The sequence below is a fragment of the Eretmochelys imbricata genome, chromosome 1 (genome assembly GCF_965152235.1).
Source record: "Eretmochelys imbricata isolate rEreImb1 chromosome 1, rEreImb1.hap1, whole genome shotgun sequence".
In the NCBI taxonomy this organism is placed as follows: domain Eukaryota; kingdom Metazoa; phylum Chordata; order Testudines; family Cheloniidae; genus Eretmochelys; species Eretmochelys imbricata.
This window is the reverse complement of record NC_135572.1, coordinates 270,296,964-270,314,474: the sequence shown is the minus strand read 5'-3', so window position 1 is coordinate 270,314,474 and position 17,511 is coordinate 270,296,964. Positions and strand designations below refer to the sequence as shown.

The 17,511-nt window shown below is 43.2% G+C and overlaps 1 protein-coding gene across 1 annotated transcript in view; it reads left to right on the top strand.

The window, feature by feature from the left end:
• The window catches only part of IFT56 (intraflagellar transport 56), an 87,583-nt gene extending 76,125 nt beyond the window's left edge, over positions 1-11,458 (top strand). The window contains exons 16-19 of the mRNA XM_077831176.1: positions 3,315-3,421; positions 8,075-8,208; positions 9,992-10,043; positions 10,836-11,458. Of these exons, the coding sequence (XP_077687302.1) occupies positions 3,315-3,421; positions 8,075-8,208; positions 9,992-10,043; positions 10,836-10,973 (431 nt within the window). The 3' untranslated portion in view covers positions 10,974-11,458. The remainder of the gene's footprint in view (positions 1-3,314; positions 3,422-8,074; positions 8,209-9,991; positions 10,044-10,835) is intronic.
• Positions 11,459-17,511: the final 6,053 nt, after the last annotated feature.

The window sequence follows — 17,511 nt, the reverse complement described above, 5'->3', positions numbered from 1 at the left end:
CACCTCATGGATAACCTGCTGCGCCCCCATACTAGTTATGCATCTGCATACCTAGATGATGTTGTCATCCATACGCCAGACTGGGGAACCCACTTGGAGAAAGTTTAGGCAGTACTGTGCACCTTAAGGCAGGCTGGCCTCACTGCTAATCCCGCTAAATGCGCCATAGGGCTAGCAGAGGCTAGGTACCTGGGATATATTGTGGGAAGGGGCATAGTGAAGCCCCAAACAAATAAGCTACAGGCAATTCAAAACTGGCCCCGGCCGACCCGAAAGAAGCAGGTCCATGTGTTCCTAGGTGTGGTAGGCTACTACCGACTGTTTATTCCCCACTTCGCCACTACGGCAAGTCCCCTAATGGACCTGGTGAAGGCCTGAGGTCCAGACGTGGTAAAGTGGACCGACGCAGCAGAGGGGGCATTCACAGACCTTTGGATGGCCCTCTGTAATGACCCCGTACTCATAGCCCCGGACTTTAACAGGGAATTTATTTTACAAACAGACGCTTCTGAGGTGGGGTTGGGGGCAGTTCTGTCGCAAATGGTGGGAGAAGAGGAACACCCGATCCTCTACCTAAGCAGAAAGCTTTTCGTAAGAGAACAGAAATACACAGTAGTTGAGAGAGAATGCCTTGCTGTCAAATAAGCTATGGAGACACTGCGTTATTACCTCTTAGGCCGGCGATTTACTCTTCTGACGGACCATGCACCCCTCCAGTGGATGCAGCGGTATAAGGAAAAGAATGCAAGGGTCACCATGTTGTTCTTATCCCTCCAACCATTCCAGTTCCGCATATGGCACAGGGCTGGATGCCACCATGGTAACGCTGATGGTCTGTCATGAGCATACTGCCTGGTGTCCCAAGTTGTCCAACTCTATGGTGTTGAGAAGGGGAGGATATGACGGGGCAAGGCCAGATGCTATAGAAAAGTAGTGGGAGATAGATATATTAGCTCCAGGCTAAACAAATCCCTGGTACCAGGATAAGTGAAATGGCAGCTGCTCCAGGTCAAATAAGACACCGGGGGCCAATTAAGAACTTTCCAGAAGGCAGGGAGAACGCTAGGTTGATTGGGACACCTGAAGCCAATCAGGGGCTGGCTGAAACTAGTTAAAAGCCTCCCAGTTAGTCAGGTGGGTGTGCATGTCAGGAGCTGTGGGAGGAAGTTGCGCTGTTGGAGAGGCTGAGTAGTACACACCATATCAGGCACAAGGAAGGAGGCCCTGAGGTAAGGGTGAAGTTGAGCTTGAGGAAGTGAGGGCTGCTGTGGGGGAAGTAGCCCAGGGAATTGTACATGTCATGTTTCTAAAAGGTCAGCTACCATAGCTGATACTATTAGGGTCCCTGGGCTGGAGCCCGGAGTAGAGGGTGGGCCCGGGCTCCTCTCCCCCCGCCCTTTGCCCCCGATTAATCACTGAGACTGGGAGGCAACAGAGACTGTACAAGGAAGGATAACTTCTCCTCACCTCCCTCGCTGGCTTCTGATGAAAATGGCTCAGTAGACTATGACCCTTGTCTCTAGAGAGAGAAGGGTTATGTGGAGGGTCACAGTGAGCCTCTGAGGCTAGCGAAATCTGCTAGGAAACGTGGGACCCACGGAGGCAAGGACAGAGCTTTGTCACAATGCACAAATTGCTAGTTGTTACTAAATTATAACGACATTTTTTCCCCATAAGGAATCATGGTTTGTGAGGTTTTCAGTGTTCAGACATCTGGTCATCATATGTGCGACTAAGACCTGTGTCCTCTCTGCTGAGTGTGCTACTACCGAAGCTGAAGAAAGAAAAATCTAGTCTGGTGTCTCAGTTTCTGCCATACCAGGAGAGTCCAATAATTACCTGTTCTTATGTACTATCTCCAATGGTGGCCATTTCAGGATATTTCAGAACAGGATGTAACTTCCCCATAATGCACCTACTTGTACAATACTATACCATGTAGGTTGTGAAGGAAGGGTGGATTTCTTCCTGACTCCAGTCGGTGGACAGTTTGTGCCCGGACATATGAGAAGTTATTGTAATTTTTAATGTAGTTATCCCTAGATTATAATTTTTCTTAGAATCAGATAGAGAGAGGTTGGTTGTGCAGAGTACGTTTCTAGTGCAGTGTGAGGGATTTATATTGGTATCTCTGATAAATGTCAGAAATGATTGTTATTCCACTTGACTTCTGTATACATAATGCCAAGCATTCCCTCACCTTGAAGAGCACAAGAATTTTTCCCCATATTAATGACCAGTGCACAGAATGAATGTCTGGTGGAACTCTGAGAGGACATAGACACCTGATCCAAGGGGATTTTTTTCTCTTCATAATAAGAAAACATTGGGATATGCCTGGAATTAACAAGCCAAACTTTAGGTTAAATACTTTCTTACCTTCAGAGGGTCTGTTTGTGGAATTTTCTGTCTCTAAAAGTATTGGATGAAACTCTGTTACGGGGATTCATGAAAAAGTCTATTCTGGCACTTGTGACTAGTTGTGTTATACCAGAGATGTTTCAGGTTAATGGCTGGTGGCAGTTCTTGCTCACATATGCACTGTTAAAATGACCACAAGATCTATGGAATCTATGGATCTATGGAATACGTGCACCTCATAGGGTGCACAATGGCAAGGATCTTGTGGATATTTTTATCTTTCTTTGGAGCAATGAAATGGAACTTAGAGCTATTGGTAGTATCTGAAACTGAAGAGGTTCATGTGTTGAGCTGTAGATAACCTTTTGGGTCTAAAACTCTGCTGACTTAGGTGGCTAGGACTTCTTTACTTTTGTAGTTAGTGTGTGCAAACCAAGATAATGAGAGCAATATAAACTTCAGCTTTAAAGCATAAAATGGGGATCAGGAATTGTTTCTTTCATGTATAGCATTGTATAACTAGCTACGTGTTATGAGATTTCTCTTGGGTTTTATTTCCATCCCCCTTTCCCTCATCCTGTTAAGCATTTGGTATTGTCTGTAGTCAGGGGCAGAATACCAGACTAGCTAGAGCAATGGACTGATCTAATGTGTCACCAGGCAGGATGCCACTAGATAGACCATTGAGTTCCAGCATAGTAAGTGCTGTATCTGTGAAATATAAATCTGATGTGGTGTAGATTTCATAACTCTTCTCTCTTATGTTTACAAACTGTAGCACTTTACCACCATCATTGATGTGGCTGAGGGGATGGTTAGCTTTCATTCAAACCCCATGTCTTTCAGTAGGGAGCAGGCACTTTGATGAAGGGGGTGATAAGATTACGAACATTTTAGTCCTGTTGTCACTATGGCATTTCTTCACCTTCTCCAACTTTCTATTCTCATTGTAGATATCATGAATAAGAAGCCTCGACTGGCCTGGGAGCTCTACTTGAAGATGGAAACCTCAGGGGAGTCCTTCAGTCTCTTGCAACTCATTGCAAATGACTGCTATAAGGTGAGTCTTCACTTTGAGGCCTGGTATCTAGTTTGTTAATTCTGTGGCCTTGCCTACACTCAGATGCCTTGTCTACAGCAGGCTCCTCTTCTTAAAATTCCTCACCATTGCTACCTTTAGTGAAGCTCCATAATGTATAGAGGCTGATAGAGATCTGTCAACGTTTAAACCAGCATGTCTTCTAGTTAGACTGGTGACTGGGCTACAGTAGGGCTAATCACAATTTTTATCTCTAGTAGGGTTTCAGTGGTGGGAGCAATGGGAAATTTTAAGAGAAAAATCTAATATAGACACAACAAGAGGCTATACATTGGAGTTCTTTCTGGGACAGCAGATTCTGCCCTTCCAGCCCAGACTGTGAATCTTACAACCTCATCCCCCACAAACCCACTGCAGGGACCTGCTACAAGCTTCCCAAGATACACAAACAAAGGAACTCAAGCAGATCCATCATATCTGACCACAAGACTTTTACTGAAGGAATATTAGGTCTCTCAGAAACCATCCTCAAACCACTCACTGCACAAAGGCCCACCTTCCTCCAAGATGTTACGGACTTCCTCCAGAAATTCCATCATCAACATCCTCCCCGAGAACACCATCCTTGCCACCATGGATGTCACGTTCCCTATACACCAACATTCCTCACCATGGCAGCATTGCTGCCTGTCTCAAATACTTACAAGATAATATATAACACTCAAAAATCCACCTAAACGCATCACCAAACTCATCAAATTCATCCTCACACATAGCAACTTCACATTTAACAAACACTTTCTCCAAATATTGGGAACAGCCATGAGTACTGAGATGGCCCCCCCAGTATGCCAACCTCTTCATGGGCCACCTTGAGGAAAATTTTTGGAAAAATGCACCACAAAACCAATGACATACATGAGGTACATCAGTGATGTTTTCTTCCTCTGAACAGATGACCTCAGTTCTTTCAGATTTCCACCACAACTTCAACTACAACTGCCCATCCATCATACTCCCTAGAAAACACTCACACCAGTATCAACTTCCTGGATACCACAGTCAGCTTCAGCAATGAGATCCTACAAATGACTGTATGCAAGAAATCCACAGATCACTACACTTACCTCCTCAGCTCTTGCAACCACCCCAGACACACGAAGAAATTTGTTATCAACAGCCAGGCATTTAATCACACTCAAAACTGCATTCACTAAACAAGGACACTCCACCAGAGAAATAGATCACAGTGTGGAATGGGCCATTTAGATATCCCAGAAGAACCTGCTTCAACAGAGGGTGGGAAAACCCACATACGGGTGTCAAGGTTCCTCCCCGACTCTGAACTCTAGGGTACAGATGTGGGGACCTGCATGAAAAACCTCCTAAGCTTATCTTTACCAGCTTAGGTCAAAAACTTCCCCAAGGTACAAAATATTCCCCCCGTTGTCCTTGGACTGGCCGCTACCACCACCAAACTAATACTGGTTACTGGGGAAGAGCTGTTTGGACGCGTCCTTCCCCCCCAAAATACTTCCCAAAACCTTGCACCCCACTTCCTGGACAAGGTTTGGTAAAAAAGCCTCACCAATTTGCCTAGGTGACTACAGACCCAGACCCTTGGATCTTAAGAACAATGAACAATCTTCCCAACACTTGCACCCCCCCCTTTCCTGGGAAATGTTGGATAAAAAGCCTCACCAATTTGTATAGGTGACCACAGACCCAAACCCTTGGATCTGAGAACAATGAAAAAAGCATTCAGTTTTCTTACAAGAAAACTTTTAATAAAAATAGAAGTAAATAGAAATAAAGAAATCCCCCCTGTAAAATCAGGATGGTAGATATCTTACAGGGTAATTAGATTCAAAAACATAGAGAACCCCTCTAGGCAAAACCTTAAGTTACCAAAAAAGATACACAGGCAGAAATAGTTATTCTATTCAGCACAATTCTTTTCTCAGCCATTTAAAGAAATCATAATCTAACACATACCTAGCTAGATTACTTACTAAAAGTTCTAAGACTCCATTCCTGGTCTATCCCCGGCAAAGACGACTACAGACAGACACAGACCCTTTGTTTCTCTCCCTCCTCCCAGCTTTTGAAAGTATCTTGTCTCCTCATTGGTCATTTTGGTCAGGTGCCAGCGAGGTTACCTTTAGCTTCTTAACCCTTTACAGGTGAGAGGAGCTTTCCCCTGGCCAGGAGGGATTTCAAAGGGGTTTACCCTTCCCTTTATATTTATGACACGGGGTGTCATAAAACAATTATAACCCATACATGATGGGGACCACATTCTGAAAGAAATCTTTCCTGAACCCCGTATTCTGGCTTTCAAATAACCCCCCAGCCTCACTAAGCTCATCATCAGAAGGAAGCTTCCCAAAGACCAGGACCCCACCAATTTAAAGTGGCACCAGGTTCTGCCAGAACAACAGATGCAAAACCTGCAGACATACCTCCATTGCTACATTGATCAGTACCCCCACACAACAAACCTTTCAAGATCCATGGGTCCTACAGATGCCTAGCACAACATGTGAACCTCATCTAGGGCATCATATGCCGCACTAACAACTATGTGGGTGAAACCAGACAATCACTGCACTTTTAAGTGAGCTCTCACAGGAAAATGATATAAGACAAAAACATCATCACCCCTGGCAAACACTTTTTACGCAATGATCACTCCATATCTGATGTCACAATCCTCATCCTCAAAGGAAACCTTCACAACAGCTTCAAAAGAGGAGCTTGGGAATTTAAATTAAATAACTCTGCTAGACACTACAAATCATGGGCTAAACTGAGACAGTGGTTTTATGGCTCATTATGATTTCCTATGCACCCTACTGCCTGCTAACCCTTAATTGTCCACTTCCTTCTAAGAGGTCTCCTACAGCATGTGTAAACCCCTTAATGCTTAACAGTCTGTCCCAACTTGTATTGAGTTCATATGGTTCACTTACTTTCCACAGACCAGAAGAAGAGCTCTGTTAAGTTCAAAAGCTTGTCCCTTCCATCAACAGAAGTTGGTTCAGTAAAAGGTTTTACCTTACCTACCTTGTCAGTCTTAGCACAGATGCTCTGGTATTTGTTTTTCCACCTTCAAAAGTAGGTACAATAAACTAAGAGATGAGATCAACGTCTTCAGCCTCTAGCACTGGGATTCTTGCCCACTCCTTTAGATTGAGAAACAGGCCATGAAAGATTTCAAAAGCACATTGATAATTGTCCTGTGATAATGTAGCAATGCATTGCTGGAAATTGTCTTTCTCCCAGGACTGTGTGCACATGTGTTTAAACTTTTTTCACTCTTATGAGAACAAATATGAAGCTAAATGCTTCTGTGATTAGATACCCTTTGAGGGAATTGAGGCTATGTTTCCTGATTAATTTCCCACGGGTCCTCCCCACTAAAATCAAGGCCGTGTCTAGACCAGGATTTAAAGGTAGGTTGTTAGCATGTGTTTGCTAACACAGGCTAACTAATATGTTTTAGAAGTCTAGTGTAGACAAGGGAGCATATACTTGAATGTGTGCTAAACTGCCCTAGGCTTTAACTTGACCAACTAGCACATATTAAATATACACTGCCTTATGTACCGTAGACTTTTAAAACATGTTAGCACATTACACCTTTTAAACCCCACCTAAGAAAAGGCCCAAGAGAAGAAATGAGTGTTCCCCATCTGTACTTATCCAGGTGCCCCATGACCTATCCTGCAAGTAGATAACTAAGGTGGACTAGTTGGGTGTACACATGATATTCCCGTAGGTTCAGGAAAGCTCAGAATTGCAACTCTACTGCATTTGATTTTTCTTCTACTTTTATAGAGAGGGGTAAAAATTAGTTCTGAATTAATACCCCAGCAGCCTTCAGAGCTGTCTTTATGACCATATCTAGACTAGGAAAATCCATCATGTTTTAAAACTTGGATAAACTTATTTTAACTAACATGCTTTTAAACAGGAGTTTGCACCTAGGGTATACAGGGAAGGTCATGCATAAAGACTAGGGCTAGTTGGAAAAAAAAATTGAAATTGACAAAAATAAGGGGATTAGAGACAAGGTGGGTGAGGTAATGTCTTTCATTGGACCAACTTCTGTTGGTGAGAGAGACAAACTTTTGAATTTACACAGAACTCTTCTTCAGGTCGACGACGCTGTGTAAGCCTTAAAGTTTCTCTCTCACCAACAGAAGTTGGTCCAATAAAATATATTACTTCATCCCCCTTATCTCTCTAATATCCTGGAATCAACATGGCTACAACATTACATACAAAAATAAAGGGATGCCATTTTTGACTAGCTCTATTAACTCACGTTGGTTGAATGTGGTTTACTTAGTGGGGAGTCTAGAGTTGATCATGACCAGTTAATAAAGGCCACAACTTGGCCTGTCTATACTAGATTCAAAGTCCTGTTTAAAATCACGCTAGATAAAACATCATCTATTTTCCTAGTCTGTACATAGCCTATGTGGAATTGGAATGTACCTGTTCTAGTTACAGACTACCTGGGAAGAACAGGAAAATGCATGCTATTCCTATGACTTGTTCACACCAGACAAACAGCATCAGAACCAGCCCGTAACTTTGGATCTCATTCTGTATGGGCAGTCTTGTGACCTGAAATGTGTAATGTTTTTTTTTTTTCTTCCTACACAGATGGGCCAGTTTTACTATTCAGCCAAAGCCTTTGATGTTCTGGAGAGACTGGACCCTAATCCTGAATACTGGGAAGGCAAGAGGGGTGCCTGTGTGGGCATCTTCCAAATGATCTTAGCTGGCCGAGAACCCAAGTACGTACCGTTGCTGTGTATGAACTTCTCTCGTTAGTCTTCCGTTCCCAGCTAGCTGTAGCTAGAACCACAGTGACAGCTGCTTTTGTGAAGAGATGCATGACATCAGGAACAGATGTCCCCTAACCCTCCATTTTTTTTTTTGTCTTTTGAAAGAGACCTGTGCTGCCCCAGTAGTTGCACACTCAATAACCATTTTTGGTCTCTATCTTCCAGCCCAACAGGGACAGGATATGTTGTGGAGGATAGTCCATCAGCTAGTGCTCTGCAATGCAGGGATCCCAAATAGGTTGCTGGTCATTGTTCTTGTAGTAGCTAAACTACAGACGCAGCATGCTTATTCCCTAAAGGCAGGGAGGGAGGACCTCATTTCACTGATATGGGAGAGGTACTGATGGCTTGTGGATGGAAGTCTATCCACTCCTCCTTGGTCTTGGAATTTCAAGGATGGCAGAATTAAAATAGGTGGATGGTTACTCACAACTCCAGAAAGGACGAAGAACATATTTCTGAATGATAAATGAATGTTTTTAGTGAAGGCCCAATCTCTATTTCTGCAAATTTTGTTCAATCCAAGCTTAGTTTGGATATTGGTTTGATTAAACCCCCAAGAGAAAATAGGAAATGGTCCTTCCCATTGATTTGATAGATTGTTTTGCTTTTGGTCTACCTCACTGGATAGGGGAATGGGGGAGGATAGAGGGGATGCCTTCTGTTCCTGTTCTGCAGTAAAAAGTCTACTGTGCTGCTGGGTGACCAAGCTCTGCAAGCAGTGGCATTAACTAATGCACCGTCCAATTTTCCCTCTGGCAGAGTTCCTCTACGTTTCGGTTAAGATTCATATAATCTCTAGAATTCTTATTTTTCCCCCCATTTGGGGCCACACAGAAGAGGAGTTGCAGTTGCTTTCTTAAATGCATACCTTTCAAGAAAACAGGAGCACCCATAGCCCTCACATCTGTTACTGTCTCCCTTGTCTGCCTTCCATTTTCTAACAGTGCCCCTTACTAAGGTAGTGCAGATACACTAGTCCACCTCAATCTCTGAACTGGAATTGAGTTAATCCTTCCACAAAATCTGAATTCTGCATGGAGATGGCAGACATCTGAGAAACAAACTGATATACTTGTTATGTCAGGTCTTGTTCCCCCTAAATGCAAACCACCTCAATCTATGAATTAATTCATCAGATATCTCTAGCTAAACAAGATTTGATCTGGTTAGTAGTTGAATGGGAACCCTCCAAGGAAAACATAGGGTATTTCAGGGAGTGATGTTCTGAAGGAAGCACTCTTCTTTCTTAGTAATCAAAAATACATAATGCTTCATGGGGTCAAAACGCATTGACTAATTAGTGCTGAGTGGTGCGCCAGTGTTGAAATAGGGGTTGCTGTGCTGTTGAAGTTGTCTGTCAGATGGCCTGAAAAACTGAAGCTCTAACAATTTGCCGTTAAATGTCTTGTGGCATTTTTTGCAAGAGTAGGAATGTTAATTTTTATATCCTGGCAAGCTACAATATGAATAATAATTTTTTGCTGATTTGGAATTTCCCTTCTAGTTGCAACTAGATACGGTATTCTTTATTTCTTGACTCATACAATTGTGTAGGTTTACTGTGGTGTTTATTAGCTGTCACCTTCCTCCTCAGTTGTAGGTGAAGTAGATTGCATACCTAGAGTCTGTGCTTTGCAATCCTTCAAATGTAAAGATGCACCAAAATTTCAGCTGTTTCTAGCCAAGTGATCGTCACCCTGCTTTAAACCTTTGTCTTCTGTCTTCTCAGAGAGACACTGCGGGAAGTGTTACATCTCCTGAGGAGCACTGGTAACCCTCAGGTAGAGTATATCATCCGCATCATGAAGAAGTGGGCCAAAGAGAACAGAGTGGCTGTCTAAGACAGTACCACCAAGAAAACCAGGTCAGATGCCATCTTTTTGTGCATAGCTGGAGGGCATGGAACCTAGCCCCTCCCCTTCATTCACCCTCCCCCCCTCCCCCCCCATCTTCCTTGTAGTCTTCGTTTGTCGCTGGCCTATCATCAAACATTAAAGAGACTGCCAAACTCTCAAATGGAGCAAAAAGAGTACTGCAGTTGGACTGCACAAAATTTCCATGACTTTGATATGAAGGATTTCTTTTGGACAGAAGGGATTTGAATTCCATGCTCTTCCCACCCAGATCCGAGTGGCATTTTTTCTGTTCTACATCAATCCCAGTGTCTAGTTCAAGGGTTCTCAACCTTTTTCATACTTTGATTCCAATGTTCAGCAACTCAAACTGCCCCTCACAGGCACTCCAGACTCCTTTGCACCAGCTCCCACAGTACTGCATAAGATGTACTGTGGCAATTTGAGAGGTTTATATTTTAAAATAGTTCTTCTGGCCTCCAAAGAAGAATCATCTTTAAAGTAACTCAGCAAATCTGCTTCAGCACAAGAGTGGTGATGGCAAATGGAAGAAGGATTGTGTTATCTTAGTGATTAACTTACCATTAACAGTTAACATGTTTTTAATATTCCTGGCTTACTTCAGGGTGGAACACACCACATCCTGAGCAACATCCATTTTGAGATGGATCCTGCTGATCAATTTATAACCTCTTTATCTCTTTCCTTTTTGTCCAAAAGGATTTGCTGTCCCTTGGCCAAAGTCAGATTAATTCTGAACATGAAGCTAATCAACCACGAATGCAGGGCCCCAGAATTGCTTACTTATTTTCAAGGAAGATAGTTACAAGATATGGGGGATTGCTTTTCAAAGCATGAGGTTCTCATTGGCTGAGCTCTTTCTTGCTATAGAACCTGATCCTGCAAATATTTGTGCATGTTAGTAAATTTGCTCATGTGCGTTGTCCCACCAGTTTACCTCTCGCATCAATAAAGTTATTCATGTATTTTTACAGGATCAGACCCTTCGCCAGTCACTACCTTAGACAGCAATGTATCATGTGTTTGCTTGACAGTTTTGCCCAGCAAATACTCTGCTGTGTTTCAAGGTGGTCTGGAAAGGGAACTGGGGAGAATCCTTTTCAGAATAGACCACTTAATCCTAAAGGAGATGAAATTCTAAGAAAATGCACAATGGATATGATATAGAAATTAATTGTAGGGCTTACAGTACATAATATCTGTACATTATTTGTGAAGGAAAAATTACTTAACTTACAAAGTATTTTTGTACCTTGTGACAAGATATTTCATTGAACACTATGATGTCTGTACCTTGATTAAAGCTTATATTTGGATTTTCAGTCTAACTTCTTGCTTGGCTTTGTTGCCTCATTATGATGAGGCTGGCAATTGAGATGGCAAATTTATTTCACTGCAGCGGTGGGTGGATGTGTGATTGACTGACTGCCAAATCAGCATTTCATGGTCAGATGAAGATGAACCATGTTAAAGCAGACTGGCCCAATGGCCTATGTACTGACCTTTGATGTTAGATCCTGAAATGAAGGTGGCTGGATAACCCTTATATTTGTAAGTGGTTTGGTTTGGTTTTTCTTACTCCAGAAGAGATTCTGAATTCTCCCCAGCTTCTAAGGAGTAGGCGCCTAACTCTGGGGAAATCACTAGGCCTCTCTGCTGGAGCTCAGGAACTTCAGTTACCTTTTATCATCTCACTGCAGCAGAGACAAAGGTGTTCCTCCAGCATGGCCAAGTCTTCAAACAAGAACTTCCACCTGTATCACTTCCACTTCCACCAATGTGATGTCTGGCATGATTTGATAGGCTGTAGGCCACTTGTTTTATATGAAAAAAAGGAAAGATTCCATTTTAAGGAGCCCACCATGATAGTGATGGGAATAAGGTCCTCAAACCGTGACAGGAATAAGGGTAGGGTCACCATGTTGCAAAAAGAGACCACATAATGGGTCATAAATGCTGTCATTAAAGGCAGTTACATAAAACATTCCATTTGTAAGAGGCATTTTTATTTTCCTTTCCAGTTTAATTAACTTGGAAACAGATTGGAATGGCTGCTGTGAGCCTTGGTTAAAGCTACAGAAAAATCAATGTGGTGGCTTTGTGACAGATGTTAAATGCAGCTAATTATTCTATTCACTGATGCTTAACCAGCAGGAAAGCCTGATAGCCTCTAGATCCATTGCAAATCATGTAACAGGGTGGGGGAATCTTCCCCAGCAATAAATTTTAAGGCACTGCAGGCTGGTAGACAACAATCATAAAATCGTAGGACTGAAAGAGACCTTGAGAGGTCTTCTAGTCTACACCCTACATTCAAGTCAGGACTAAGTATTATCTAGACCATCCCTGACAGGTGTTTGTCTAAATCTCCAATGATGGAGATGCCACAACCTCCTCAGCAATTTATTCCAGTGCTTAACTATCCTGACAGGAAGTTTTTCCTAACGTCCAACCTAAACCTCCCGTGCTGCAATTTAACTCCATTGCTTCTTGTCCTATCCTCAGAGGTTAACAAGAACAATTTTTCTCCCTCTTCCTTGTAACAACCTTTTATGTACTTGAAAACTATATCATGTCTCCCCTCAGTCTTCTCTTCTCCAGACTAAACAAACCCAATTTTTTCAATCTTTCCACATAGATCAAGTTTTCTAGCCCTTTAATCATTTTTGTTGCTCTCCTCTGGACTTTCTCCAGTTTGTCCACATTTTTCCTGCAATGTAGCACCTAGAACTGGATGCAATACTCCAGCTGAGGCCTTATGAGCGAGGAGTAGAGTGGAAGAATTACTTCTCATGTCTTGCTTACAACACTCCTGCTAATACATCCTTGAATGATGTTTGCTTTTTTGGCAACAGCGTTACACTGTTGACTCATATTTAGCTTATGATCCACTATGACCCCCAGATTCATTTCAGCAGTATAGCGGTCAGCAGGTTTCCGGTATAGGGTGGTGTTTATGTGACCATCGCTTATTAGCACTGTAGTGTCCAGGAAGTGGATCTCTTGTGTGGACTGGTCCAGGCTGAGGTTGATGGTGGGATGGAAATTGTTGAAATCATGGTGGAATTCCACAAGGGCTTCTTTTCCATGGGTCCAGATGATGAAGATGTCATCAATGTAGCACAAGTAGAGTAGGCGCATTAGGGGACGAGAGCTGAGGAAGCGTTGTTCTAAGTCAGCCATAAAAATGTTGGCATACTATGGGGCCATGCGGGTACCCATAGCAGTGCCGTTGACTTCAAGGTATACATTGTCCCCAAATGTGAAACAGTTATGGGTGAGGACAAAGTCACAAAGTTCAGCTACCAGGTTTGCCGTGACATTATCGGGGCTACTGTTCCTGATGGTTTGTAGTCCATCTTTGTGTGGAATGTTGGTGTAGAGGGCTTCTACATCCATAGTGGCTAGGATGGTGTTTTCAGGAAGATCACTGCTGGATTGTAGTTTCCTCAGGAAGTCAGTGGTGTCTCAAAGATAGCTAGGAGTGCTGGTAGCATAGGGCCTGAGGAGGGAATCTACATAGCCAGACAATCCTGCTGTCAGGGTGCCAATGCCTGAGTTGATGGGGTGTCCAGGATTTCCACACAACAAAAACACTAACCCAGGAACCTATCCTTGCAACAAAGCCAATTGCCAACTGCGTCCACATACCTATTCAGGGGACACCATCATAGGGCCTAATCACCTCAGCCACAATATCAGAGGCTTGTTCACCTGCACGTCTACCAATGTGACATATGCCATCATGTGCCAGCAATGCCCCTCTGCCATGTACATTGGCCAGTCTCTATGTAAAAGAATAAATAGACACAAATCAGACGTCAAGAATTATAACATTCAAAAACCAGTCGGAGAACACTTCAATCTCTCTGGTCACTTGATTACACACCTAAAAGTCGCAATATTACAACAAAAAAACTTCAAAAACAGACTCCAACGAGAGACTGCTGAATTGGAATTAATTTGCAAACTGGACACCATTAAATTAGGCTTGAATAAAGACTGGGAATGGATGTGTCAGTACACAAAGTAAAACTATTTCCTCATGTTTATTTTTCCCCCCTACTGTTCCTCACACGTTCTTGTCAACTGCTGGAAATGGCCCATCTTGATTATCACTACAAAAGGTTTTTTTTCTCTCCTGCTGGTAATAGCTCACCTTAACTGATCACTCTTGTTATAGTGTGCATGGTAACACCCATTGTTTCATTTTCTCTGTGTATATAAAATCGTCCTACTGTATTTTCCACTGCATGCATCCAATGAAGTGGGCTGTAGCCCACGAAAGCTTATGCTCAAATAAATTTGTTACTCTAAGGTGCCACAAGTACTCCTGTTCTTTTTACCTTAAAGACTCATTCTAAATCCTAACCTTTCAGACTAAGCAAAATTTGAATCAAATAGTTTTTCTCACCCCACTGGATGTCACAGGCAGGTTACAGTTCCTAATACACAGGCTGAATTTTCTTCTCAGTCTTGGACCAATCTCCCCTGTTCAAAGTCTTTGTGTTCCCAGCATTCTTCTTGCCTTCAGAGGAGGAAAGAGATGGTCTCATGATGCCACTGGCCCTTAATTTATACTCTCGATTCATGTCCCAGGAAAGACACTGGCCCAGACATGTCCTGGTGTGTCTTGCTGAGTCACAGAGTTGAGCAACCTTCATTGTGTAGTGCTTACGCAACTGTCTCTTATAGAACTGTAATTCTCTTGTTTACAATTCTCCTGCTGTTCAATGGCTCGTGGTGGTCGCTTAACTCCCATTTGGGGGTGGGTCACCCCCTTGTTGCCACTGGAGAGCCAGCTGTGGTCATGTCCCAGACTCGCAACATATTTCAGTAACAACTATATAGCAAAATCTCATAACTTCATACACAATTATATATATATATACACACACAGAGAACAATGAGTTTTAGCAGATCATGACCTTTCATATGATGTCTTACAAGGCATGCTTTGTATGCAATATCACAACCATATACAGATGATGAATACCGAAGTTACTGGGTGCTGCTTTGAGGTACAGTGCATCACAGCCATAGTAGTTTTAAAAAAACCTTTACAAAAACATTTTTATAGATAGTTTCTTCTGTCCCAGAGTTTTACTTTACTGGAAGGATCTGCCCAGTTCTCCAGGTTTCAAACATTGCCTGTCATGCCGGGAGGCAATACAGGTGAGTGCCTTGGGGAATATCATATTTCCTAAAAGTGCAACGTCTGTCATTAAAATCTAAAGACAGAAAAAACAAGGAGATCAAACTTTGACCCCTTATGATGGAGACCTCACTGCATCCAGCGTTTGACCCAGGCCAGCAGACCACCCCCCACTCCCTGTATGCCAGTTTCTGAGTAAGTCCACTGAATCCAAGCCTCATTCCTCAAGGGTATTTAAGAGGAAGGTCCAAGATTCCTCTTGTATGACTCCCAAAGACCATCCTTTGAGTTATCCGGGTAGGAATTCTACCTCGAAGAAGTCATGGTCTCCAATGACTCATCCATTTTAGCACTCATTGCTCTCCAACCTGGTTCCCACGAGACTGCTTGTTCCTCAAGTACCAAGTGCTGTCAGACCTAAAGACAGGCTCCAAGAGGTCATTGGTACTGTCAGTGGAGCCGAGATAGCAAGAAGAGCTCTACTTCTTCTCGGTATCAAAGAGATCTTGAGATCTGTCCACTTGAGATCTGATCCACTTGAGATCTGTCTGGACTCCTCTCGGAGCAGTTGAGATTCATAGTACTGTCAACTTCCTCAGCCACTATCGCTTCAGCGCAGGCCATGGATGCAGTACTGACAACACTCTTGGTACGCAGAAGCTTCACTTTCCCCAAGAGTGCTGCATTCACTTGCTGCGTTCAAGATGCCCGACTCACCACTGCTCTGCTCTGACATATTCTCGGTACCACAGACTTCCAGATCTCTGGACATTTGCTTGGTACTGATGGTTTCATCTCATGCTTCTTCCAGTGCTCCACCGGTACAGAGAGATTTGGAAGAGGTGAATTCTGAAGATCTTGCCTCAGTCTTCCAAATATCTGTGCAGGGCTCTCCTCTCCATTCTTATAGAGACCCCTTTCCTGAGGTCTCTGAAGAGACTGGTGCCACTCGTGAGAGATTGCCACAACCACCATCTTGCTGGTATGAACACCCATGGCTATTTCCACCCATGTCATATGCACCGTCTCCTTGGCCTCCTTGGTCATACTGACCCTTGTGTAGCCTATCATCAGCAGTTTTCTAGCCCTCTAGCACCACCTGTCACAGTGATAGACAGCCTTCATCACCTTCCCTCTCTAGGAGACTGGAACCTCAGGAAGAAACCTTTGTGAAACAGAAAGCTAGAGCTGATGAAGATGTCTCTCCACTAGCCAACATCTCTTTTTCATCCCTGGATGAAGCAGTTATGCCAACTCCTCCATCCTTGGTAGATCATTTTAAACAGTTTCAGGAACTAGTCAAGAGAATTGTGGACTCTTTGTAGATCCTTCTTGAGGAGGTTAAAGAACCACATCATAAGCAGCTTGACGTCTTCCATACAGCTTAATCTACCCGCATTACCCGACCTGTTAACCTTTGCAAGGTCCAGCAGGGCCCTGTTATCTGGCACACCCTAGCCACAATTCTGCCCAATAGAAGAGAGTGGATAAGAAATACTATGTTCCATCTAAGGACTCAGAATTTGTATTTTCTCATCCCTCTCCTAACTCTTTGGTGGTTGATGTAGTTAACAAACATGGAAGGCACATCTTGGACACTCATGCTAATTCTACACCCTCTCACAAGGACCATAAGTGCCTTGACCTCTTTGGTAGACATTTGTATTTATCAGCTACTTTACAATTCAGAAACTGGCATTAATGGTGACAATACAATCATACAAGTTATACCTAGCTGAACTCTTTTATTGAGTACCTACCAGCTGAACATAGAGCGCAATTTCAGGCAATTATTGCAGAAGGACAGCTTCTCACTGGAACATCCTTGCAGGCTTCTCTAGACACTGCTGATGTTGCTGCCCATTCAGTCTCTACAGCAGTAGTTATGAGGAGGGACTCCTGGCTCCAGCTCTCAGGATTTACAAAGGAGGTCCAAAATATGGTTAAAAATCTACCTTTTGATAATACTAAACTATTCATAGACAGCACAAACAAATCTCTGTGCGTGTTAAAGGACCCTAGGGCCACTTTGTGTTCTCTCGGGGTCTATACACCTGCCCACAAGGGAAAGTTCAGTAAGTCCCAGACAGAGCAGAGATCCTGTCCTGCCCAATTGTCGAGCTCCCAGAGATCATATGATCCTCAACATAAGAGACAGAGGTTTCAGAGAAGAAAACCACCCACTTCTCAACCTTCAACCTCGCAGCCTTCCATCTCCAA